The sequence below is a fragment of the Saccopteryx leptura genome, chromosome 10 (assembly GCF_036850995.1).
Source record: "Saccopteryx leptura isolate mSacLep1 chromosome 10, mSacLep1_pri_phased_curated, whole genome shotgun sequence".
Taxonomy (NCBI): domain Eukaryota; kingdom Metazoa; phylum Chordata; class Mammalia; order Chiroptera; family Emballonuridae; genus Saccopteryx; species Saccopteryx leptura.
In genome coordinates this window covers 47,442,214-47,468,636 of record NC_089512.1, presented here as the reverse complement: position 1 = coordinate 47,468,636, position 26,423 = coordinate 47,442,214, and the positions used below count along the sequence as shown (strand labels likewise).

At 48.7% G+C, this 26,423-nt stretch overlaps 1 protein-coding gene across 3 annotated transcripts in view; it reads left to right on the top strand.

The window, feature by feature from the left end:
• IFT122 (intraflagellar transport 122) overlaps window positions 1-25,431 on the top strand; it is a 78,916-nt gene extending 53,485 nt beyond the window's left edge. For all 3 annotated transcript variants that reach the window (XM_066350425.1, XM_066350423.1, XM_066350424.1), the window contains 13 exons: window positions 571-732; window positions 5,205-5,371; window positions 8,444-8,615; window positions 10,029-10,131; window positions 11,889-12,029; window positions 13,177-13,271; window positions 17,530-17,630; window positions 19,563-19,728; window positions 20,655-20,766; window positions 22,156-22,281; window positions 23,941-24,017; window positions 24,353-24,517; window positions 24,989-25,431. In XM_066350425.1, the coding sequence (XP_066206522.1) occupies window positions 571-732; window positions 5,205-5,371; window positions 8,444-8,615; window positions 10,029-10,131; window positions 11,889-12,029; window positions 13,177-13,271; window positions 17,530-17,630; window positions 19,563-19,728; window positions 20,655-20,766; window positions 22,156-22,281; window positions 23,941-24,017; window positions 24,353-24,517; window positions 24,989-25,078 (1,677 nt within the window). In that variant the 3' untranslated portion in view covers window positions 25,079-25,431. The remainder of the gene's footprint in view (window positions 1-570; window positions 733-5,204; window positions 5,372-8,443; window positions 8,616-10,028; window positions 10,132-11,888; window positions 12,030-13,176; window positions 13,272-17,529; window positions 17,631-19,562; window positions 19,729-20,654; window positions 20,767-22,155; window positions 22,282-23,940; window positions 24,018-24,352; window positions 24,518-24,988) is intronic.
• The last annotated feature ends 992 nt before the right edge of the window (window positions 25,432-26,423 follow it).

Genomic DNA, 26,423 nt, shown 5'->3' with positions numbered 1-26,423 from the left:
GGGTGACAGTTGGGAGGTACCACCCACCCCTGGTTTTGTCTGGGACACCTGGTGCCTAGTGGGTGCTCAACATGTGGTATCACTTACCTTCACTTTGGAGAGAGGGACATAGTAAGGCTCATTATATTATTCTGTTGGTCTCCTTCTGGGGATGAAACCCTAAACCTTCTCCTTGTCTACCGTCATCATGAGTCACAACTCAGCCAAACCAGGCCTGGGAACTTGGGAGATCTTAGGAGCTTGGGAGCCACCAAGGTGTGGGCAGTACACATCACCCTAAGTATGCAGTTATTTCCTTGGAAGAATGTATAAGAAAGCAGCCCTGAGGAATTTCCATTAAAAAAATAAAAGTTTGCATTTCTTTTGATCTTCACTCATGGAGGGGGGGTGTCTGCTTTTGTTGTCAAACATTCCTACCAGAAACCTAGGTTAGAGACACAACAGCTCAGGAGCCAAGTGTAGGTTCCACTAGGAAGGCCCAGGGACTTGAAATAGCAGCATCTAACCTTTGTAAAGGCTGCTTCCTGCCGTGGCTGCAGAGGCCATTTCCTGTGCTTCTAATTTTTCCAGGAGAGGAAGAAGCGGGGAGAGACCAACAATGACCTGTTTCTGGCAGATGTGTTTTCCTACCAGGGGAAGTTCCACGAGGCCGCCAAACTGTACAAGAGGAGTGGTCATGAGAACCTCGCACTCGACATGTACACGGACCTCCGCATGTTTGAGTATGCCAAGGTAATCCCCCCCACATCCTGGCCCAAGCTGCCACGTAGAACCCACCAGTGTTCTGATATTGAGGTGTTCAAGTTGTTTGGCTCCAGACAGAAAATAGCAGTGGCCTCAGAGAGAGTGTGGGCAAACTGGTAAGCAAAGGAACTATCGATGGCCACAGATTGAAGCTGACCAAAAACTGACCCTCCAAGGTGACATCAAATGGGACAGTTGTGACAGACCTGGATGGACCGTGAGTCTGAACCAGCTGTGTCCCTTCGTTAAGTGTTCAGGTTTCCGGGCATCAGAGTTGTCTCCCACATATTCTCTTAGAACTTTATTAGAAGCCACCAAGAATCAATGTCCTCAGGCATGAATGGTTCTACCATCCTCATACAGGACAGTGTGGTTCACTCCAGCCAAGGTTTCCTAAGCAAATGCTGTCTGTATGGTACTGACTTGCCTTTGCACTGGACCTTGGAGACAATATAACAGAGTCTGTGCCCTCTGGTGCTAGCACAGTGTGCCTCCCATCACCTTGGTTAGTGTAGCGTGGCTCCCCCATCATCTGCATTGTTGATGGTGGAGATTTCCCTTTGCATTTGAAGGGGCCCACAGGTGTGAATACACATGGGTGTGCTTCCTGGAGTAGGCTCCTGATGGCTTGTGTGAGCATGAGTCCCACTGAGAAATCCAGACCATCAGGACACTTGCAGTTTAGCCTAACTCTAATGTAAGGTGAAAAGAGCCTTGGGCGCATTGAGTAACTAGGCTCCTCCTTCCTCGGAGGTGTCTTTGTTAACCCTCTTTCCCTGTAGCGGCAGGATCTTCAGAATGCTATTAAGTGAGTCATCAGCCACAACCAATTAGTGGCTATTAATGGTTATTATCTAGCTCACAAGTTCAAGATGAAAAATCCTCCCCATTTTTTTCCTGCTCTTCTGTTCCTGAAGATGACTGCATTCTTTTATCTTCCACCATCTGTGAGTTATGTCTGGGTCACTGTGATATGGCCCAGAAGTTTCCGGTAATTAATACCAGGACAGGCACCTGGTCCTCAGCCTGTCTCTTCACCTTGGTGGTTCCTTCACTCTGTCCCTCAGATCCAAGTACTTCAGGTTCCTCCACTTTGCTTTCAACTTTTTTTTTTGACAGAGACAGAGAGAGGGACAGACAGGAAGGAGAGAGATGAGAAGCATCAGTTCTTCGTTGCAGCTCTTTAGTTGTTCATGACTGCATTCTCATATGTGCCTTGACCGGAGGGAGGGCTACAGCAGACCAAGGGACCCCTTGCTCAAGCCAATGACCTTGGGCTCAAGCCAGCAACCCTGGGCTTCAAGCCAGCGGCCTTTGGACTCAAGCCAGTGACCATGGGGTCATGTCTATTATCCCACGCTCAAGCCAGCGACCTTGGGGTTTCAAACCTGGGTCCTCCATGTCTTAGTCCAATGCTCTATCCACTGCGCCACCGCCTGGTCAAGCTTCTTCAACTTTTTTATAACCCTCCCATATTCCCACCACACACACACACACACACACATACACACACACCCGCACGTGCACACATGCACACACACACACAACATATGATTTAAAACTGCATTCATACTGAAACAGCTAAATCAGTGCATCTCTTTCTGAGGATAACAGTTAAACTGAGGCCAAAACCTTAGACTAAAGGATTGAATCCTAGGATCCTAGGGGTGGAATTTAGGAGAACTGGCTGTGGATGTTCTTTGGAATTTCTGAAACCTTCCAGCAGGCAGCTGTGGGGCAGTAGACAATGTCTTCTTACCTTGGCGTCCAGAGAGTTGATGTGAGTCTTGGTTCTTCCTATTAGTAACCCAGAAAGGCTTTTCACCTTGCTAAGCCTCCATTTTCTTCTTGGAGGTGACAGTTGCAGCTCAGCTTAGTTCTGAGAATTGCACAAAGTAATGTATGAAAAAACCCTTTACAAAGGCCCAGCTGTAGAAAGGTTAGGAAAATAAAAGGGGCCAAGCCTGACCACAGAGTGGCTATTTTTCAGACCTCTCCTCAGTCAGCCCCACTCCTGTTCCCACACTGAGGCCCCCTCACACTTTGGAGAGGCTTCGTTCACCAACAGTCTCCCACCCAGAAATGCAGCCTATTTATACACTCCATCTGGTCTGCCTCCCTATGAAGGTAAATACTCTGGGGGTTGTTTTTAGTTGTAGTTTTTTATCACAATTCCAAGTAGGTCAGTTCTGTTTTAATCCCCTCCCCTCCAATAGTTTGAATTTGAGAAAGTGTGTACATATACATTATGTTGGGGGTAGGCAGAAATACAGTACTTATTAACATGGCATGTTTTTGTTTATTTGAAAATTGCTTCCCAAGATTCAATCTGGTTTTCAGAAAATTTCTAAATTACATTCCCATGTACAAATAAATTATATGCTTTCCAGATAAGTGACATGTTTATATGGTGATAAAGGGAATTATAATGCTCTTAACTCTTAGGTAGTATATCCTTATCAAAATCACCAAACATGAGAACACTGTTTAGTCTCATTCATCATTCAGCACAGACTCTTTCTGTCCACTCTAGGGCAAAGTCTTTGCCATGGCTCCAGATAATGCGTAAATTATCTTCATGGAACCAAAGAATCTTTGAAAACCCAGTTTGTTGAGCCTTGAAGGAACCAATTAGATTCAACTTTGATGAGGTCAAAGCGCCTAGGACTGGGATGTTGGGCTAGAGGAGGTTTCTTTAAGTCTGTGAACTGTGTCCTTGCCTGGTCTCCTTACTGATGACCCAAATTTATGGCTTGCTTTTAGCCTCTGACTCTTCTCACTACAGTCACCTCAAGTCCACAGAATACTCACTTTGAAGACCATTTCTGTTCTCTTATGATGATGCTTTTCCCCAGATGTTAACTTCATTTAACCAACCAAGTTAGCAGAGTTTCCAGCTTTGCATTGGCATAAAGAGTACACATCACAGTAGCTGCCAAGAGTAAAGACTGTCTGAAATGGCCCAAACTAGGCATCTTCAGATAATTAGCGGTTGCTTTCCAAGCCTCTTCCCCTGTATGAACTCTACAGGAACGAAAGACCAATGAGGTTGGCCTGTCTATTGGATACCCACCATCAGGTTAAATGATAATCTTGCCTCTCCTTAAAACGGTTGTCTTAGGCCAATCTAATATATTATTTTAGGGGCTACACAATTACTCTGAAAGCAAATGGAAAAAAAGCTAATTATTCAAGTAGGTTCTTAGCATACATTGACTGTACTTTCCTGACAAATGAGTGCTAATCATGGGGAAAGGAGTGCTTTTTTTATACTTAGTGAGGTTGACACAGCGCACTCTCTGCAGGATACATTATTCCTGAAACAAACCGCTTCTTATTAGTTATGCAGATCTGGGCTATTAAAGCTCTCAATTTCCCTTTTTGAAATGCCCCACCTTTTAAAATGTCATCACCAAAGCTGCTTCAACCATGGCAAACTCCCACATATATATTTTGGGTAACTGTATCCTGAAAAGAGGTTATTTTCCGAGGCTGTTTCTCACACATTCTAGGGCCAACCCAGGGAAGCTGGCATGGCCATTTAGAGGCCCCCTGTTTTGGTGGAAGGAACACAGGCCCTGAGACTTGACCTCTAAGCTTCCAGATCCACAGGCCTCTCTTCCTTCACTAGTTCTCTCCTGGCCCCTTCCTCCTGCCTCAGATCCCCCATGGCCTCCTGCTGTCCCCACTCCTGCAAACCTGGTATCCAGACAGTGTGCCACTATCCAGTTGAGAAGTAATTAACCAAAAACATTTGTGCTCATTTTCTGCTCCAGGCAAATACCTGGGGGCAAAGCCAATGGATAATGCCCTAAGTTCAGGCAAACAGAACATGTATGGAGTCAGAAAGCAGAGGCTAATAGTACTCCCAGCGTGGTGGAGGGGAAGAGGGCACAAAAGGACTCTCCTGCACTCTGTAAATCATTTTGTTTAAGTTTAGAGGACTGTGTGCTCAACCTCACTCTGAGGCATGTGGTATCATCCCTATGACCTGAATAAAGATTGTAAGTTTGAATATTCAAAGTTGTGCTACCAGGTTGTAGAGTCATGATATAGGAATAGTCACACATATATCAAACTCTAGGAGAGAGAGAGAGAGAGAAACCTGATCATACATCCTCCACACTGCAGAGTTTGTGTACGGTACCACAGAGTCCAGAAAGTATTGTTTAGCTAAAGAACAAATATCCATTAGTGAGAAGGGCAGGAAATATTGAGGGTCCTAGTCATTGACCTGTCCCAGTACTCCCCAGGAGCACATGTGGGGCAGCCTGTAAGCACTCCTCCCCGACACCTGGGACTGCCACCCCCCAGCTATGTAGGGATGGGCTCACACTTGCATCCTGATCGCCTGCTTCAGCCAAATGGGCCCTTCCTTGCACCAGCTTTCAGCAGCCTGACGTAATGCTGGCAGCAGGAAGTTCTAATTCAGAGTGTTTTTGTTTGTTGTGCTTCCTCAGGATTTCCTTGGATCTGGAGACCCCAAAGAAACAAGGATGTTAATCACCAAACAGGCTGACTGGGCTAGAAATATCAATGAGCCCAAAAACGCTGTGGAGATGTACATCTCAGCAGGAGAGTATGTCAAGGCCATAGAGATCAGCGGCGACCATGGCTGGGTTGACATGTAGGTTTTCAGTCCCTGCCCCAAGAAGCATTTGGCAGCATGTCGTGTCTTGTCAGCTCTTGGTTTTGACTGACAAGGAAAAAAATAATGTTTCTCTAAATATTTAATCCAAATGTGATAGTGATTAGGTTTTTGAGATACAGACTGGATGAGGCATTTGCTGCCTTTGAGGAGTTAGCAAATCCCTGAGGGAAAGGGTGAGATGGAGGAGAAGGAGACATCCATCTGCCATCTCCTGAGCCCTCCCTACGTACCAGGCACTGAGAAACCTTGTAGACATTTGGTTCTCCCACACCTTAAGTGTGGGTGTTTCCATGTCCGTCTTCCAAATGAGGAAACCAAGGGTCAAGGACCAAGTGATCACACAATGCCAAATAGCTGGGAAATTGTGGGGCTGAGCTTCAAACTGATCTGGCCAACTTCAATACCTATAACGCCAATAATGGTAGGATCTGAAGAACAAGAAAACTTAGCATGTCAGTGAAGGAGACATGAATTCTCATAGGAGGAACCATGGATGTCTTCTCCTAGGCATTAGTCTTTGCATAAAGGGCTTTGACAAATTTCAAGAGGCAGAGATAACTGAAAGGGGCAGGACTTGCAGACCAGAATAATACTACAAACCAAGGAGTTGGCTATGGTTGTGGTAAAGGTGTAGGAGAAAGCAAGTGAAAGACAGTTGGTTGCAGGCAGGGGTATCTGGGCTGGTCACACTGGGAGGGCCTCAGGTGCCGAACTGAGGCATTTAGATTTGTCAATAGGTAGTGAGGACCCCTGGTTGGGCTGTGCTGTTGGAAGTCCACTCAGGCAGTGGGTGTAGAATGGAGGGAACACTGGAGGAAGAGAGACTGGATAAGTAGTCACTGCAGTAGACCAGGGAGAAATATGGTAGCCGAGGGAATGAATGAGAAGTGGGTATGGAGTAGGCAGTACTGACAGAAGCCAACTGAATGGGGGTCTCGGGGTGGGGCCAGGCAAGGGAATTGCAGGCTGATTCTGAGATCTGGAACTGGTGGGTAGTAATGCCACTAGCCACGCAAGAGAACAGAAGAGAAGCAGGCTTCGTGGGGCTGCCAGAAAGGGGATAGATTCAGTCTTGAGATTCTTAGAGCATTGTACCTCCACGGGAAAGTCAGAGAAAGTGGGTTTCATGGTCATACATGTGTGTGCGTGCATACATGTGTGTACATGTATGTAAACACATTGCTACAGCTGTTAAAGAGAGCAGGTGAGGGAACAGCTTCTGAGGTCAGCTCAGTCTGAGCCCTAAGGCTGTTAATTGTTCTGGAAGCCCCTAAGAACCCTACTATGTGGTTGGTATGTGTCCAAGAATAAAATTTCTTGAAGAAAGAGGTACAGATTTTGCTCCCCAAATTATTCTTTTCACAAAAGGTATGGTAGAGGAGAGAGCCTTTCTCCCCTCTAGTTTTTTATTTTATTTTTTAGTGAGAGGAGGGGAGGCAGAGAGACAGACTCCTGCATGTACCCCAACCAGGATCCACCCAGCAAGCCCACTAGGAGGCGATGTTCTGCCCATCTGGGGGTTGCTCCATTGCTCAGCAACTGAGCCATTTTTAGTGCCTGAGGCAGAGACCATGGAGCCATCCTCAGTGCCTGGGGTCAACTCACTCCAATCTGAGCCATGGCTACGGGAGGGGAGGAGAGAGAGAGAAGGGGAGGTAGAGAGTAAAGAAGCAGATGGTCGCTTCTTCTGTGTGCCCTGACCCGGAATTGAACCTGGGATATCCACACACCAGGCTGACATTCTACCATTGAGCCAACTGGCCAGGGCCCCCTCTAGTTTTTCATGTCACTTTCTTTTGCAACTGATGTATATCAGGGTTACCTTGAGGAGACTTAAATTAATTCAGGAGAGAAACATTCAGCATGTTCTTCCCTCTTCTATGTCTGGCTGTAAAAGGTGCCTCTCCTCCAGGGACATTTGGTTTGATGGGTGGGGTTGGGGCGCTCTAAAGGTTCGCCTGTGCCACCTTTCCCTAAAAATGTATCATTTCTCTGCTGAGAAATGTTATTTTTAGATTCCATTATTATTCTAAGTACAGATTGACAGATCTCCCTGAGCCTGCCTATCTTTGAGACAGGGATCTGTTACAGCTGCTTCTTCCCCTTTCTTTCTCATAAAGAGCAAGCTAGTTAGCAAGCTCCTTTTCCTGGAGAAAGCTGGTTTTACCCCAAATTCTGGCCAGACCAGAAGTAACAAGCAGGCTTCATTTAGTCCCATGGCCTCACAAGCAGTGGGGAAGAAGGTCACCACTGGGAAGAAGTGGTAAGCCACTGGTCCCTGTGGCCCCTCACTCATGGTTCGCACCTTGGCCAGGAAGAGAGGCATAATCAAGATTACCTGCAGGCCTTTTTCCAGAGCCCAGACCAGGCCCCACATAAGCCCCTTCCTCTAGAGATCCTGTCACTGAAGAATTCTCACACCTCTGCCTCTACTTTCCCATGAAAATTCCCAAAACAGTGGTGGGAAGAGCCCTCTACCACTTCCTGGCTGCAGAGTCTTAGGCAGGTTGCTTCACCCTCCACCCTAGCCTTTAGTCTTCTCATCTATAAAGTGGAACTAATAATACCACCTCTTACTTAGGGTGGTAGGGATTCAATGAGAGCGCATGTAAAAGCTCATGGCACTGTTCTTGGTACAGTAGGTAATCAGCAGATGCTCATTTTTCTCCCCAGATCCTTCTGGATAGATTAGTAACTTCTGTGAAAGGAATATAGGGGATGATGTCCTTTAGCACAATGTTTTTCAACTGCCTGACCCTGAGTGGTTAACTTATTCACAGACCGGCATCGGTCCCTGGACTGGCAGTTGAAAAACACTGCTTTAGCAGGCACTCCCTCCCGGCCACTGGGCACTGTTTCTGAAGTGTGTATTCACTCATTTAATAACCTCCCTCAAGCAAGGGGCTGTGGCACTGTATTAAGCATTGGATCATCAACATGAATTGATACAGAACCTGCCCTCAAGAAGACCCAAAAGCTTGTACTGCTTTCTTCTGTCAGACTCCTTTCACAGGAGTCCCTCTCCTCCCTATGTACTTGCCTCTCCAGGTTAATTGACATCGCCCGCAAGCTGGACAAGGCTGAGCGGGAGCCCCTGCTGATGTGCGCTCGCTATTTCAAGAAGCTGGATAACCCTGGCTATGCTGCTGAGACCTACCTGAAGATTGGTGACCTGAAGTCCTTGGTTCAGCTGCACGTGGAGACCCAGCATTGGGATGAGGTGAATGTAGAGCACACTTCATGGGTTAAGGAGTCTTGTCTGAGCCCTGGACCACAGGGGGTTTTCTGAGGTTTGGATAGAGAGCAGCTGCCCTCATTGTGAGAATGAACATTAGCCTCACAGTCAGGAGACTTAACCTTGAATTCTCCAAGCCAGAGTATTTTTTAAAAGCTTTCTATTTGTTGATTCATTCACAGCATCTTTATGGACATCTGGCTCTATGCCAGCTCCATGATAGGGACTGGGGATGTGAGAGTTAACATAACAGCTCCCATTGCTTGCTATTGGTCTGAGCTGCCTCTGACTAGCACCACTGTCTGACTCATGTCTGACAGGGAAACACATCTGTATGACATTTAAGAACATCTGGGTGGCAGAAAAGGTCACCCATACTTTCCAGGTGCAGAGCTATTTCAGAGGTCAGCTCTTCCTTCTTTCCTACCTGACCCTACTTTGAGACCTAGGCTTCTCACATGAGAGCAGGTGAGAAGAATCAGCCAGGCCAGCAGGGAAGATGACTCAGGTGAGGATACAGAAGCAGTGATGTGCTGCCCTCTCTGTGGCCTGAATTCATCTCCAGCTCCTTGGCTACCTGAGGCCTGGATTAAAATCTATCCCCAAAATGATTAGAGGCTGCACCCTTGGTCCTTACCGTACCTCACCTGACTACTATGGTCTAGTTTACAGAGCCAGAATGTAGGCCTTCCCTGAGTATGAGTTGTGTGACTCCTGTCTGTCCTCTTGAGTGGCTCCATTTGGTGAAGTGACATGGTCACTGATGGGAAATGGTGGAGCCAGGGACAGAGATAATAATGGCTTCTCAAGATAAATTTATCAGATTTTTCAAGCAGCATAACTTAGAACATCTTGGAACCACTCAGTCCTGGCTGTGTATCAGGCAGACTTTCTCCCCATTGCCACATACTGTCCCCCGTGACTCATTTCTGATTCTTCTGGCCTGACAGGTGGTTCTGGGACTTAGATAAAGCAGGCACTGGGTCCCGTACACCACCAATCCAACATCATCTTTGACAGCTAATATGCAGAATGATGATAATGTCAATTCTGTTTCCTTAGGTGTCACCTGCAATTAAAAGAAATCTGTTTGCAGCGCTGCAGGAGCCCACGCAAACCCTCAAAATAAAACGTTTCCTATTCTTTGCTGCTTCTGTGGTCCAGAAACAGACTGTTGTGTTTGAAACCAGTCGCTTGCATATTGCTGTTAATTGCCTTTTGTTTTCAAAGAGCTGATTTGTTTTTGCGTTTCTGGGGGTAGTGGGGGGGAGGTACTTTCCCCCTCTGAGTTGTCAGGCTGGCAAAATATGACAACCCTAATGGATTCAGCCAAGTGCCATGTTTTCATGGGGGCTGCGGGGGCTACTTTATTACGACTGTATTTCTTCCTTCCTTCAGGCCTTTGCTCTAGGAGAGAAGCATCCTGAGTTTAAAGAGGACATCTACATGCCTTATGCTCAGTGGCTAGCAGAGAATGATCGTTTTGAGGAATCCCAGAAAGGTAGGCTACACAGACTGGCACCTTGCAGAAGGGGCAGGAGAAGGCACTGCCCAGACACACCTTTCAGGAAGACTGCCACGCCCCTCCTACTGTAGGCCCCCAAATGAATGACTTTATGTGGGCATGTGGTGAAAGACTGTGGAGCAGTGGAAAGAACATGGGCTTTGGAGTGAGACATACCTGGGTTCTTGGGAAGATCCTATCTCTTCTCTGAGCAAAGCACCACACACTCAGATGCAGCTTACCATTTATTCCTCAAAGCAGCCCTATGATGTAGATGCCATTTTGTAGATGAGAAAACTGAAGTTGAAAGAGGTAAAGGATTTGCCTAACACCTCACAGCAAGTGTTAGAGAAGGAATTCGAGCCAGTTAGGGACGAAGACAAAATGAGAGGGCTCCCACAGTGTCTAGCACAGTCTCACCTGCCACTTTACCATGAATAGATACTTGGGTCCTGTTTCTGGTTCAGATAAATGGGGTATCCTCTGCTCCTTGGCATTTCCACTGGCTGGGCACTTAACTACATAACCTTGAATTTTGGCTGCAGCCGTACAGAGACACAGAGACTAACTGTGCACTAAAAAGTCACAAAACCAGAGAGTGGCAAAGCCCAAATTGGACCAGGATCAGTCTGGCTGGGGAACCTGATACTTCTGCTAGGTTTTGCTGCCTCTTTAAGAAGTCTTCTCATTGAAGTTGGGTGTGTCATATTCCATAGCATCTCATTTACATGTCTATATGGTTGCCACCTCCAGACACATTTTGGAACAAATGTCTCCCTGTTGGAGCTCCTCAGCTTAAAGCCCCCTTTGAAAGACAGCATGTTCTCTGCTGCTTCAGCATTTCCAGAGAACCCAGTTGTTAATGTAGCTGCATGTTTAGGCAAAACATATCAACCTATCCATCTGTCTGTGTCTGCCCTTCCAAGAATCCATTGCCATAGTAACGTGGTACTCAGATGCGAGATTGGGGATGAGAATGGAACAAAGGCCAGAGCTTTTCCTTCTCTAAAGCTGAGGATTTGGATTGTCTGCGTGCCCACAGAGAAACTAGAAGTGCTTCTCTGGCAGCCCCCAGTATTCCAAGGGCTTGGCACATAGGTACAGGAAATTTCTCTTAAATGGAGATGGGAACCATTGAGAGATTTTTTTTTCTTATTTCACAACTGTTAGGTTGCCAGTTTTTTTAAGGTTGTCATAAAAAAACACTCAGTTGAAGATTGACTGAGGACTTGAGTTGGGCTCAGTTCTGTGACCTTGGGCATGCCATTTACCTCCACTTGCATAGCCCATTAAAAAAAAATCTACCTAAGACTTTATGTTGTCATGACCTATGAGGTAATCAGCAACAAAAGCACTTTTTAAACCACCAAGCCCATTCAAGTGTCAGGTCCTGTTAGTGCCACCTCAGGAGTCGCAAGGCTTTGCCCTGGAGTGAGGTGGGGCGAAACTTCACTGACAAGAACAACAGTTTCGTCCTCAGACTTTGCCCTGCACTTTGGCCCCTCACATTTTTCTTGCTGTCATGCCTTTCCAAAGTCAGTTGCCTTTTCCCAGCCAAAAGGGAGCATATCTCACTGTAGTTTTTCTCAGGAATATAGCCTCAGTTATTTATAGCCTTCGGCCTGAGAAGCTCATCCCAGCAACGAAGTGCTGCAGATGGCTCTGATGAATGTCCTACTTCTCAGCAGCCCCTTGCAAGCCCTGCAGAATTCCCTCCAACTCCCTGAATTGCAAGTGCTTTTGTGCCCCTCCAGCCTTCCACAAGGCCGGGCGGCAGAAGGAAGCGGTCAGAGTGTTGGAGCAGCTCACAGACAATGCTGTGGAAGAAAGCAGATTTAATGATGCTGCCTATTATTACTGGATGCTGTCCATGCAGTGTCTCGATATAGCTCAAGGTAAGTAAACACCAGCCAGGCCACTTGTTTTCCCCAGCTCTGCTCTGGCACCAAGATAAACATCAAAAGAGCTGGGACATTTTAATTAAAGCCCTAGGCTTGTTTATTGGGTGTATTGTCCATAACCCTACCTTGCAATGGCATAATCTGGTGTGTCATCTTTTTCCAGTTTGCCCATAAGCTTAAAAACTGTATGAGGACCATCCTGGGGTTGCAGATGGGAGGTCCTGCCCTGTGTTGCTAATTCAGAACATGTTTCTCCCCTGCAACCTGGGAACCCATAACTAGACCTGGGTGAGCTCTGGTTTAAATAAAATTTTTTTAATTAAATGAAAAGATGGAAAAGAGATCACTTTACAATAACACACTCCAGATTCTCACTTATCCCAGGCAGGAAAATAGTTTCAGTGTTGCTTTCTTTCACAAGACTTCCCATGATGCACTGAGAGAGTTCTGATAGTTGTGGGGACAGGGAGATGTTCTTTACTAGACTGAAGCCAGCATGCAGGAATTAGAAAGCACTGGAATTGGAGGCAGTTAGGTGACTTGTAACAAGTCACAGTTCCTCCCTCAGCTCTACATCCCTGTCTGTAGTGTGGGGTAATCTTGTCTTGCTTTCTTCCTGAGGCTGCTGTGAGTCTCCCCAGAATCCATGGTTATAATTTGATAACTGTCAAGTCCAGATATAGGGTGACATTCTTCTGTTTTGGCCAGTGGTCTGTGATTTTGATATGGAATGGCATGGTGGGAAGAGGCTTGAGGTGAGCATGAATAAAGTTGATGCCTGCCCACCCTCCCCGAGTGTGTCTGGGTGCCAGTGATCACCCTCTTCTTGCCCCAGCTGGTGCTTTCCCAGTGGAATGACCCAGAGTATGGTGTAGGATCTGGGAGGACCTACAAGAAACATCCTCAGACTTTTCCTGGCCATGTGCTCTGCCAAGCTGAGACTTTAACTGTCTTGGGATGGCCCCACCTCCTAAACAGAGCACCTTTTCCATTCACTGCACCTCTTTGCCACTTTTCCTGGCATAGGCCTGGTGTCAGGGGAGAACTGACACTGGCAACAGTGCCGTTACTTAGCCCCTCTAGACATGGCTTGACACATCTTTTCCCTCTTGCCCTTCTCCCCTCCCACTGCACACCCCAGATCCTGCCCAGAAGGATGCGATGCTCAGCAAGTTCCACTACTTCCAGCACTTAGCTGAGATGTACCATGGCTACCACACCATTCATCGGTACACGGTAAGGCGCCAGGAGATGGGTGTCTGAGTCAGGGCACTGCCTCCTGCCTACTACTGAATTAGGGGCACTGGACATGTCTTAAGTAAACCCACTGGATAGAGTGACCTGCTGAGAAATCCTGCTCTCCTCCTGAGAGACATAGTTTGGAACCTTGATTTTCCATGATTGGCTACTTGTTTGACACGTAAGAAGCAGTGGGCTTCTGAATTAGTAAGCCAGAGCTAGATTGGGCCTTTCTACTTGCTTTCTTCAGGTTTGGGTGACTCACATTCTAGGTTAGCTATACAAAGGCCTATATAAAATGGTCAGGGATAGACATTCCATGGGACTCTTATCTCCTAGATAGGTGAAGACCTAGCTCTCACCAAAGGCCGGAGGTCCCTCCCTAGCCCTGCGACTGACTTTCTGTGTGACCTTGAGCAATTTACTTCCTCTTTCTGATCCTCAGTTTCCTTCTCCATAAAACATGAGGGTTGGCTTGATTTCCAGAGACCCAAATAGTTATTTTTAGTTACTCCCTGATTCTTTTGCTTAAGCCATTTTAAATCTACCTCCTGACAATGGGAAACTGGTGATAGGTTGTCATCAATTTCTTCATTTTGTGTGTCCTCAGTTACTCAACAAATGTTGATTAAGCTCCCACAATATTAGCTTATCCTGTGCTAATCAGCCTGGAGTATAATATCAATAGACAACATTTATTGAGTACTTACTACATACAATATAAGGAATGTGCTGAGGGCTTCATTGTATCAACTAATTCAAAGCCTTTCAACCATACTGTGAGATAAGTACTATCATCCCCATTTTACAGATGAGGGAACTGCAGTGCTAGACAGAAAAATTCCCATAGCTAGTAAGTAAGAAAGCCAGGACTTGAACCTAGACAGGCTAGCTCCAGAGCCTGTCTCTTAGCCTTTTCCTGCCTCCCCTCTAACTTAGACCTCACATTCCAGCTCTACTGTGTGACCTTGGGCAAGTTGTTTACTTTCCTCTGTGTTTCTGCTTCCTTTACTATAAAAGAAGGGGGTAATAATAGTATCTACTTGATAGGGTTGTCTTGAGGATTAAATGAGTTAATATTAGAAAAGCACCTGTGACCCTAGATGGTGTTAGCTGTCTCGCTGCCCAGTGCAGAGGCTTCAGAAGAGTTTTCCATCAGCCTGCTCTCCCAGGCTGAGCATTTCACAGTTTTTTGACCATCTCTGAGGACCTGCTTTCCACCTGGGCACCTCTTTGCCCCTTGTTTATATTGAGCTCTCAGCATATTATTTGCCTCTGGGGAAAGGCTGGTAAGAAAGACCCCTCTGATAGACTCTGCCTGAGTCAGCCATCAGGCCTGCATATCATCTCTTCCCATATCAGGTCAGTGGTCTCAAGGGACGTCATCTGTCCTTGTAGTCCCTTCGGGGCCCTTCATTACTATCAGGTGCTCACCTGGAAAGAAGCCAACCTCCCCCAAAGACCCCAAACTCAACTTAGGCTCAAAAGTCAAGGCCCTAGGTCCATATCAGTTTGCGTGAGCCACTTTAGAGCCTAGCTCTTTCTCTTCTTCCTCTTCACCTCAGGACATGGAATCAGGAGGGGGCCTATGTGCAGGACATACCATATTTTTTGCTTCATAAGACGCACCTGACCATAAGACATACCTAGGGTTTTAAGGAGGAAAATAAGAAAGAAAATATTCTGAACCAAAAGGTGTGTTAAAATATTTAATAGAATACCATATTTTTTGCTCTATAAGATGCAGGGGCATTTTTCCCTCCACTTTTTTTGGGGGGGAAAGTGCGTCTTATGGAGCAAGAAATACAGTATGTACACCTGTGAGCTTGTGGCAGTGTCATACCAGCTGGGGACCTTGGTTATTCATTCCAGATGAGGCTTTTTTTTTTCTTTTTTTCTTTTTTTTTTGTGACAGAGACAGAGAGAGGGACAGATAGGGACAGACAGACAAGAAGGGAGAGAGATGAGAAGCATCAATTCTTTGTTGCAGCACCTTAGTTGTTCATTGATTGCTCTCTCATATGTGCCTTGACTGGGGGGCTACAGCAGACAGTGACCCCTTGCTCAAGTCAGCAACCCCGGGCTTAAGCTGGTGAGCCTTGCTCAAACCAGATGAGCCCACGCTGAAGCCAGCCACCTTGGGGTTTTGAACCTGGGTCCTCCACATCCCAGTCTGACGCTCTATCCACTGCGCCACCACCTGGTCAGGCCAGATGAGGCTTCTTCATTGGACCATTCTTTCATTCAACAAATTCCTGCTGTGTAACAGTCCTTGTTCTGAGGCCTCAGGACACAGTAGTGTACAAGACATTGACCCTGCCTCTGAGAAGTTCATAGTCTAGTAACAATCAGTTGCAGTACAGTTCCCTCAAGGGAAATGCTTAGAGACTAAGAATACTTACTGGAGAAGTTGACCCCTAAACCCTAAGTCAAGAGGAGGGAGCTAAGTGAGAATGGGACACATGAAGAGGAGGAGGAAGAGCATTCCTAGCAGAGGTCAGAGCATGTACAAAAGCCTGAAGGTAGGTGGTATTTTAGGGTTTGGCATCAGGTCCTAGGATAGCAGCTCTGATTCGGAACAGACTGGAAAGGGAAGCAGCAGACCTTTCCTGACATATGGCTTCTTTCCCGGAGGAGAAGTGCTAATCCTGAAGAACTCCCCTCAATCCCTTCTTTCTGGGACATTTCTTAGCTTCCACTCCTATAGCAATGTAACCAGAGGCAGGCTTCTCTCTGGCTCTCACACTGAAAAGGATGCAGTCTCAGGTTTTCTTGGGTTCTTGGAACTAACAGAGGCTATAGACATTTAAGTGAGAACTGAGGAGAGAATGCTGAGCTCTGAACTGAAGTGTAGTATAAAGTGAGTTCTAGTGCATTTAGACCAATTAGGGTCTAAGTCCTGGTAGCTCCATGATGACAGTGGTCTAGCAAGACCTTTAAGGAAATGTGAGTTTATTACCATTTAAGCACTTGAGTGGGGAGGGGTAGCTGGCCTGATTTAAGTATTTTCATCTAAAAGTCTCAGTGTATACACACGGTGCCACATTCCTTCAAAACAGGTTATTCTTAACCTTTTATGGATCCTTCCTAATTGAAAATTCCCAATGGTTTGTTGTGCTGAGCTTCTGGTTGCATCTAGGTACAGAAGACCTGTTTATTCAGTTAATGTGTGTTGAGAGCTTCGTCTTTTAGGAGCTGTGCCAGGTGCTGGGGCACAGGGATGAGCAGTTGAGGGACCCCACTGCATGTACTCACTTGGTGGGTGTTGAATGGGCAAGTCACTGGTGTAGACCAGAGAAGAGGCATGCGATTTCATGCTATAAATGGTTAACTACCTCCCTTTAAAGACAGGTTTATAGTGTGGTCATGTCCTAAATTGCATAAAGGTCTTCCCTATTAGAGTTAATTGGAGACAACTTTAGCTCAGGGAAATGGAATCATTTACCAACCCCACAAGCAGTGCCATGTGGAGGAAAGACATGCTTGAGCTTTGGAATAAGATCTTGGGTTTGAATCCCAACTATACTCCTTTCTAGCTGGGTGACCTGGGCAGATCATCTTGGTTTGCTTGGCAGTATAGTGAGGATGAAAATGCATTTCTCACAAGACTGTATTAAAGACCACATAAGACACTTTCTGTCTGTCTGTCTGTCTGTCTCTCTCTCTCTCTCTCTCTCTCTGTCTCTCTTAAAAAAAAAAAAAAAGACACATAAGCCTGACCAGGCAGTGGCGCAGTAGAGTGTCGGACTGGGACACAGAGAACCCCGGTTCGAAGCCCTAAGGTCACCAACTTGAACGCAGGCTCATCCAACTTGAGGGCAGGGTCGGTGGCTTGAGTGTGGGATCATAGACATGACCCCATGGTTGCTGGCTTGCGCCCAAACGTCGCTGGCTTGAAGCCCAAGATCACTGGCGGCCTGAGCCCAAGGTTGCTGGCTAGAGCAAGGGACCACTCACTCTGCTGTAGCCCCTAGTCAGGCACATATGAGAAAGCAATCACTGAAAAACTAAGATGCTGCAATGAAAAATTGATGCTTCTCATCTCTCTCCCTTCCTGTCTGTCTGTCTCTCTCTGTCCCTCTCTCTATCTCTGTCACACACAAAAAAGACACATAAAACAATGGCTGTGAAGTCCCTGACACACAGTAGGTGCTATTTACTGAAGTATCTTAGAATTATTGGCATCTGCCTTTCAGCCTGGCCCAGCAGCAGCTCAGTTGAGGAATTCAATCCCTGTTTGCTTTTCTCACTGCAGGAAGAGCCATTCAGTTCCCATCGTCCTGAAACCCTCTTCAACATCTCCAGATTCCTGCTGCACAACCTGTCCAAGGACACCCCTGTGGGCATCTCTAAAGTGTATCTTCTCTCTTACCCCCACCCTCTGTCCCACCCCTTTTGTCTAATGGCCCTGTGAAGTTCTTTTTAGAGCACTTTGCTGGCAGAAGCTTCCCTCTCTCTAGCAGCCCTCAGGGAAGACAGAGCTTGCCCTGCCGCTGCTGTTTGCAGTAGAAGAGGCTGAGCCACGGAGGTTGAGGGGCTAGTGCCAAGAGAAGATTAGTTTTCTGGGCTCTCTGTGCTAGACCCAGCACTGGGTCTTCAGCCAACACACTCTTCAAGCCCTCCCGGAATCCACAGATGTTGACGTGATTGAAATATAGGAAGCACCAGGCCTTTGGTTTGAGAATCTTGGACACTTCCCCGGGGAAGCCAGTGGGAGGCATTTCTTCAGCCCAGGTGGATAGACACCTCTTGTGCCCCAAGCACCTTCCCAGGCAGTAGGCAACAAAGCTGCTGTCTAGTGGGGGAGGTAACAAATGTCAGGGTCTGGTTCAGTGCTGCTTCCAAGGGTGTAAGGCAGCTAAGGCTGGGGTCTTGGGCAAAGAAAGCTGCCTGGAGGTGACATCCATCCTACAGACCAAGATAACCAGAGATAACAGTACAGTAGATGTTTCAGGGAAGTATACAGCACATGGAAAGGCATGGAGAGAAATGAGCAGAAATTGTGTGCAGAAGGAACTAAAGCCTGCCCTGGGGAACCAGGCTGGAAAGGCAATGGCCTGAGAGCTTCCCTCCTTCTCTGGATGGTGCAACCCACAGGGTGGGCTGTAAGCAGAGGAGAGGCAGAGGGTCTCTGCTGCCAGAAACTACCAGGAATTGACTAAAATCTTTAAGGTCCAGAAAGTCATAAAGGTCATTATTATCCCCTGTTCTAAATCGCACTATTCTCTCAGCTCCTTCCCTGTCCCCAGTGGGCCTTCCTTCTGCAAGGAGAAAGCCCTCCCACGAGAGGGCTCAGAAGTACTAACCAGGTATCTCTAAAGGGGTCTAGACCCATCAGTCACATTTCAGAAGAAACCCCACCAAATCAGCTGGTGCCATCATTGACTGAAACCCCTGCAAATGAGCGGCCAAGGCCACACTTGCTGGGGTCTCAGCACCTGCACCCAACCTTTCCAGCAATTCCATTCAAGTCAGCGATGTTTGGTTGAACCCCTGCCCTAAATTTCACCCTGTACTGTCCACTGGGGACCTGAGAATGGCTCCTGACACAGTCCAAGACTTTGAGGAGTCACAGTGGGACACAGGCAAGGAAAGTCACTTCCATATATCTGCTGGAGTGTGGGAGCACGAACCCCAGGGACAGGACAGTCGGGAAGAGATGGGACTGGGCACCAGTGGTTAGCTGAGGCTTGCCAGGGGGGAATGGGGAAGGGCGTTCACAGGTGCAGTGGGGAGGAAGGGCAGGCTGGGCCTGGGCATAACCAACATTTGAGGTGACCTGAAATTGAACACAAGGTCTTGTCAGCCTCAGACTGAGGAGCTCAGAGGAAGGACTCAGCAGGAGAAGCTGCCACTCAGAAATCACCATGGCCCTTGGGACATTCTGGGCAGAGAGAAATGCTCTGCACCCAGTAGCCTCTGTACCTTAGGGCGACTACCCAGGGAGTCTGGGGCCAGGCTCCACCTGGCAGGGCTAGAGCAGGAGGGAGAGCCATTTTGTCCTGGTCAGAGTACAAGATGAGCCATCAGCAGGCCCAGAGAACCTATGCAAGATTAAAATATTAATGGAAACTTCACTGTCTTAATCTCTGAAAAAAATCCCTGGGCCTTGATATCTGAGAAATACATTCACATCCTACGAAAGAATAAAGTACTCCTCAGGCTCTTGCCTTTGCCCTTCTGGCACCAGCACGAGCTGTATTCTATAGCACTGGGCTCACTCAGGGTAGGTGGTGCCAACTCTGGGCCCCTGTGTAGCCTTTGCTGTCCTTAACCCTGTCATCGCAGGATCACACTCTTCACTCTGGCCAAGCAAAGCAAGGCCCTGGGTGCCTACAAACTGGCCCGAGATGCCTATGAAAAGCTGCGGGGCCTGCGGATCCCTGCCAGGTTCCAGAAGTCCATTGAGCTGGGCAGCATAACTATCCGCGCCAAGCCGTTCCATGATAACGAGGTGAGGACACAACCCCCTCAGGCTCCTCCTCCTCTGCAACATATTTGGATGTCTCCTGACACTCTCTTGCCTGGCCATTTGAAAGATGGCTGCCATGCTCTGCTCTTGGGAATCTGTGCCCCTTCCCCTGCCTAAGCTCTGGCTTGGCAACTCCTTCTGCCCCTTCGTCTCTGCCTCCTCTGTTCTCCACTCAGCTCGTTGTGCTCCAGCTGCAGCCCTCAGCTCCCCGGAATCCCACAGCCCTGCCCTTTTCTTCCTCGTCTTCCCAAGGTTCCGATTCTGCTGCAGCCCAGCCCATGCTGCTCTGCCCCAGCCTCCCTTCTCACCTCCATGCCCAGATGGCTCTGCCTTTACCTCATCCTAGGAACCCCTGCCGTAACCCACCTTCCTTATTGCTCTTCAGTAAACCCAACCCTTGTATCTTCTGCCCAGTCTATACCCAGCCCTCTTTCCTCCAACCCAACTAGCTACTGTCTCTTTATAATCCCCTCCTTCAAACTCATAGCAGACTTGACATCAGACAGACATGACTTCAGATCCTAGCCCCACCATTTTCTAGCTATGTTTCAATGTTTCTGAGCCTCGGTTTCTTCCTCTATCAAATGAGGGCATGCATAATAGCTTTCCTGTAGTGGCTGTGAGGATAAATGAGCCAGTGCAGGTGATGTGCTTAGCACAGTACCTGGAGCATGGTAAGTGGCCAGTAAATGTGGCCAAGGTTATTGTCATTCCTGCCAGGAGCACAGAACTTAGGAGCCCTGCCTGTGAAGGAGGTGTCTAGGCCCCAAGTGACAAGGGTTTGGGGCCTACACCCTTACTCTGCTTCACAACACAGAGCCCCAGGTCCAGTGCCACCTCCCCACCCACCCAGGTGGCCTTTCCTCTTGGCAGCCTGGCCCCAGTCTGTGGTGCTTATATTTCTGCAGGAGCTGGTGCCCTTGTGCTACCGCTGTTCCACCAACAATCCGTTGCTAAACAACCTGGGCAACGTTTGCATCAATTGCCGCCAGCCCTTCGTCTTCTCTGCCTCTTCCTATGGTGAGTCCAGTGCATGCAGATGGGGCACCAGTGGATAGCTGGGCTCACTCCACTGTTTGTTGGCCACATGTGTCCTGATTTGTAGATTGGGAACCAGGTGAAACCCACCCGGCCTGATGCACAGTTATTTAGGGTTCTCAAGGACAGGACCCACAGTGCTGCTCAAACCTGAAACACCCATTCATCAGAACCTCATGTAAGATTTTCTATAATGTAAATGCCTCAGGAATAGAGACACTCCAGAATAGAGCCCTGGTCATTTGGTCTGGGAGGCTGAGTTGGACTCTCAAGTTCCAGCTAATTCTATGTGATGTAGGATCAGAAGCCCCTTTTCATTAGCTGGGCAGAGACCTTGCCTCTTCCCTCAGAGAGAAGCCCATCCAGCTACTAGAGGAAAAAGGCGGGGCTAAAGGCTCCCAGTTCTCACCCCCATCCACATGGGCACACCTCCAACCCAGCCCTGCCCCGACATTCGGTAAGCTGGAGAGGTGGCTCTGCTACTTCTGCTTGTCTGCTTCATTTCAGAGAAGCCTGCCACTGGGTGGGGGAGGAACTCTTTTTTTTATTTTTATTTTTTTTATTTATTTTTTACAGAGACAGAGAGAGAGAGTCAGAGTGAGGAATAGACAGGGACAGACAGACAGGAACGGAGAGATGAGAAGCATCAATCATTAGTTTTTCATTGCGCATTGCGACACCTTAGTTGTGCGTTGATTGCTTTCTCATATGTGCCCTGACCACAGGCCTTCAGCAGACCGAGTAACCCCTTGCTTGAGCCAGCGACCTTGGGTCCAAGCTGGTGAATTTTTGCTCAAACCAGATGAGCCCACACTCAAGCTGGCGACCTCGGGGTCTCGAACCTGGGTTTTCTGCATCCCAGTCTGATGCTCTATTCACTGTGCCACCTCCTGGTCAGGCAGAACTCTTTTTTATTTATTTATTTTATTTAGTGAAGGGAGGCAGAGACAGACTCCTACATGCACCCCAAACTGGAATCCACCCAACAAGCCCACTAGGGGGCGATGCTCTGCCCTTCTGGGGCCCTTGCTCTGCTGTAACTGGAGCCATTTTCTAGCACCTGAGGCAGAGGCCATGGAGCCATCCTCAGTGCCCAGGGCCAACTCGCTCTAATCAAGCCCTGGCTGCAGGAGGGGAAGAGAGGGGTGGGTGGAGAAGCAGATGGCTGCTTCTTCTGTGTGCCCTGACCGGGAATTGAACCTGGGACATCCACACGCCAGACTGACGCTCTCCCACTGAGCCAACTGGCCAGGGCCGGAAAGGAACTCTGATCCTCCCGCTCCTCTCATGCTGCCTGGGGAGAGCATCTAGTCCCTAGCTGCCCCCAAGTTGCCATCTTCCCAGAATCCCCCCATGCCCTGTGTCCTCCAGAGGTCCTGCACCTGGTTGAGTTCTACCTAGAGAAAGGGATCACTGATGAAGAAGCCGTCTCCCTCATTGACCTAGAGGTGCCAAGACACAAGCGTGAGAACAGATGTCAAGAGATCACAAGCAACAGTATCCTGGGCACCAGGTTGGACTCCTGTGCATGCCAGCCAAGCACAGGACCTGGGTGTGAGGAGACAAGAGGGCCTTGGAGGATTGCTGGGCCATGTAGGGCAAGGGCATAGCAGGCAATCACGTAACTATTGGAGAGGCTGACCTGGTGCAAGGACAGGCCAAAAATGGGCAGAGAGCTGGCCCAGGTGCAGGTAGGTGCAGGATGGGACAGTGCGCGCTCATAGGTTTAGAAGTGGCATGTGGGAGAGGAAACAGCACCTTAGCCTTTACCTTTTCCCCAGCAGGCCTCCTACCCACTCCTGTCTCCTAAAAGGCACTGTCCATACTTCTGGACCCACAAAGCTGAGGAATAACAAATAAGGCATTCCCAACTCTTCTAGTCAGGTCACTTTTATGTACAAGGGGCAGAAAGCATGACTCAAGGAGGCCAAGTCAACTAAAGCGTGTGGCGAAGCCTAGCCATAGAGGGAAACTCAGCCAGATCCAGGTGCTTGCTCAGTGCTGGTGGGAGGCTGGCTCCTGTCCTTTTGGCTCTGCTGTCCCCTGGGTGGCCTCATTCTTAGGCAGCACCGCTCATCTCCATTAGCAGTGCAGACCCTGCAACCCTTCAACCTTGCAACCACTCGGAAAGAGTTGATGCTTCTCCAAGCGTGTCAGCCAGAATCCCCAGGTCCTCCCTTGCTGAAACAACTTGGGCCAGAGGCCACATCTCAGCTTCTCCCTGTGGTCAAGAATGTGTTCATTGTCCCACTGAACACAGAGGGAAGGCTTCTGTATGTTCCCTCCTCACCTGGGGCCTTGTTAGTACATGGCAACTGGCTTAGCAGGTCTGGGTGGGCTGGGAGCCTGTATTTCTACAAGCTTCCAGGTAATGCCAATGCCACTAGCCCATGAACCACATTTCGAGAAGCAGAGGAGAGGAAACCCCAGGCAGCTCAAGAAGGGAGCCACGGTGACCATGCACCAGTCCTGTGCTCACACATGTGCTTAGGCTGCATTGTTGCTGCTGCGTGGGGCCACATCTCCCTGACTAGGCACCAGCAGCCTGCAGTCTGGGGGCTTTTCTCATGGGAGCCCCTCTGCCCTGGCCTCACATCAGCTCCTCTACCACTGCCTGGCGGAGGTGGTGGCTCCCTGGGGACCTTCAGCCTAGACTGGCTAGCCTTGGGATCTGCAGGAGCCCTCATCCCTTCTCCATGATATATGGCCTGCAAGGCCATCTTAAGTGCCTGCAAACCACCCAACTACTGCTGAGTGTTTCTCCAGGAACTGCCAATTCGCTGGCCCATCATTTCTATAGCCACACACAGCAGGCCTGCAGACCTCTGGTCACATGGTGTGTCTGGCTGGCAGGCTCACGTGAGCCACGACATATGGTCCCTGTGGGACGCAGAGAGCCCATCAGAGCCCCTTTCCCACCTGTGCGCTAGGGCCCAGTCCCATCGTCTGTGTAATCAGGGCTCTCTGCTCCCAGGTCTGTGTTCCCTCCATTTCTCCACCTGGAAACCTGTCCCACCAACCCTGCTGCTCTTCCCCAGAGCTGTAGGGAAACACACGAGGCCTGGTGGAGCTCCTGTGAGTCTCAACATGTTGGGTGGAGGGTGGGGCTTGTTTCCTGTTCAGCCTCAGGTTCTATCCTTGACCAGACTCCTTCAGATTCTCAGACTCTGAGACTGGACGAGACTGTGGGCTGCATGGGAGATGACCCGTTCACAGCAAAGCTGAGCTTTGAGGTGAGTGTGCCTCTGTGAATGATGGGCTGCCGAGACCAGCAAAGCTGTCGGGAGGGTGGTCTTAGGTCTCTCCTGTATACACTGCTTGGTGTGAGAAAGGACTTGCTTCCTGTCAGAGCTGCCAGGGAAGAATAGGTGGTGGGCTTTCTGTCACCAGAGATGGCCAACTGGGGATACATGACCTGGTAGGGTTCTGTCGAGCTTCTTGGCAGGGGTAGTCTCTGGGGTCCTTCCTGGCCACTTCCAAATATTCTGGGATCATGACCCACATAAACATGTCACTGTGCCTGAGTCAGGGCACCAATGCCCCTGCTTCCTGCCTGCTCACCCTGTAGCAAGGTGGCTCAGAGTTTGTGCCCGTGGTGGTGAGTCGGTCGGTGCTGCGCTCCATGAGCCGTCGGGATGTCCTCATCAAGCGCTGGCCCCCGCCCCTCCGTTGGCAGTACTTCCGCTCACTCCTGCCTGAGGCACCCATCACCATGTGCCCCTCCTGCTTCCAGGTACTGTGCCACTGCCTGCAACTCATGTGTAGTGTCCAGTTTCTTCTTTCGGTTGATTTTCCATTTCCTGAATGTCCCCTTGGGGAGGCCAGGCATCTGGGAGGAGCACAAGTGATCCCTGAGCAGCCAAGGCCCAGTTGGGAGAGAAGATTTAGCTGGCCCCCTCCTCTGGCTTGCCTCCCACGTGCTGTCTGGAATGATCTTGCCCCTGACCCTGGGCTCTCTGCACCTGCCTTTGATCTGGGAGGGCCGGGAAAGTAGGATTCACATTTGAACTTCGTTTAGAAAACAAGGGGCCACAAACCCTTCCCCGCTCCCTCGCAGTCCTTGGACAAAGGTATCCTAGATCTGGTTTTCTAACCCTTACTCTCTGCCAAGCCACTTCCTCTTGGGATGGCTGCAATCTATGCCAGGTTTGGGGCTGATGCACATCTAGGGCTGCTGCCCAGAGTCATGGCCGTCTCTCCTCAGATGTTCCACTCAGAGGACTATGAGCTACTGGTGCTTCAACACACTCGCTGCCCCTACTGCCGGAGACCTATCGATGGCCCCAGCCTGTGACTGGCACCCTAGCGGCCACCCTCTCCCTTTGGGCTACCAGGGAGTCGGCAGCAGAAGGAAGAAAGAGTTCAACTGTTCAAATGTGTGTGTGTCCAGATGAAGTTTGTATTTTAGGGAGGGACCTTGTGTAATGACAGAATTCTTATTTGTGGCATTTCATACCTTATAAATAGCACCAGGAGACGGAGAAGAGAATGTATATATATTTTCTAAGGAAAAAATCTGTTCCTTTCAGAACGGCTTTGAGTTGTTCATGGCAGCCTGCTGGAGTCCACAGATCTGTCAGACCATTCACATATACACTTTGCGAACAGATTGCCTCAATAATTACAAATAAAGGGGCTACTTATTTTCATCAGTGTCTGCATTTTAGCAAATCTTCATATTGTCTGCAACTTAATTTCCTTATGCAAAAGTGCACCTGTTTCTAATTTGATCCAAGAGGAACATTACATTTGTGTTCTCTTAAAATTTAATCGAAATGGCAATATGGGAGTGAGTAGAGGGAACAGGGTTTATTTATATATTTTGATATATTGATTTAACTGGGCTCTGTCATGAAAAGAAAATAAGATACCTGGCTCCAAAGAAGATGGCAAAGAGGGCCCCTCCCCGTAGGTTGTACTTGCCAGCTAAGGCCAGGCCCCCCTCCACCACCTTCCCCCAGCCTCATAGAGACCCCAGCCCAACCTGAGGCTTTCCCTTCCCTCCAGCTTCTGAAGGCAGTGGGTTCCATTTAAGTACTTAATAAGGTCCCATCCCCTGGGCATCAACAATGTCTGAGTTGGAGCTCAAGAGCATGGGTGTGTAGGTGATGGGAAGCCATGGAGGGAGAGCTGATATTTATTGGGGACCTTTTCTGTGCTAGGTGAGTTTCCTATATTGTCTCAGTTCTCACAGCAGCTCTATGAGGAAGGGCAGAGGTGCTGGTCCCCAGGGAGCTCCTCTAGCCCTGGGTGGGAAGTCCCTGATCTGTCCACCCCTGTGGCCTGCTCCGTTCACCCTTCACTCTACCTGCTCAGGAGGGAGTGAGCAAGCACTTCCTGTAAAGCCCTGACAGCAGGAGAAAGGGAGCATGTCAGAAACTACCCTTGGGAGTAGATATTGATACCTTACAGGGCACCTGTGAAGTGGGCAGAGCTCAACCGAGGTCCTCACTGGAGGGATGAAGAAGGGCGTGGCTGCAGAGGACCCCTGCCCCACACCCTCCCCTCTGCCTCCTTCTGCATCTCTCTTTGGAGATGATAGAGGCAAAGGAAGAAAGGGAGCCAGACAGTTGTGCCAACAGAACTCCTCCGTTGAGTGTCTAATTACTTACGATCATGCATGCTCTCTCTCGCACTAA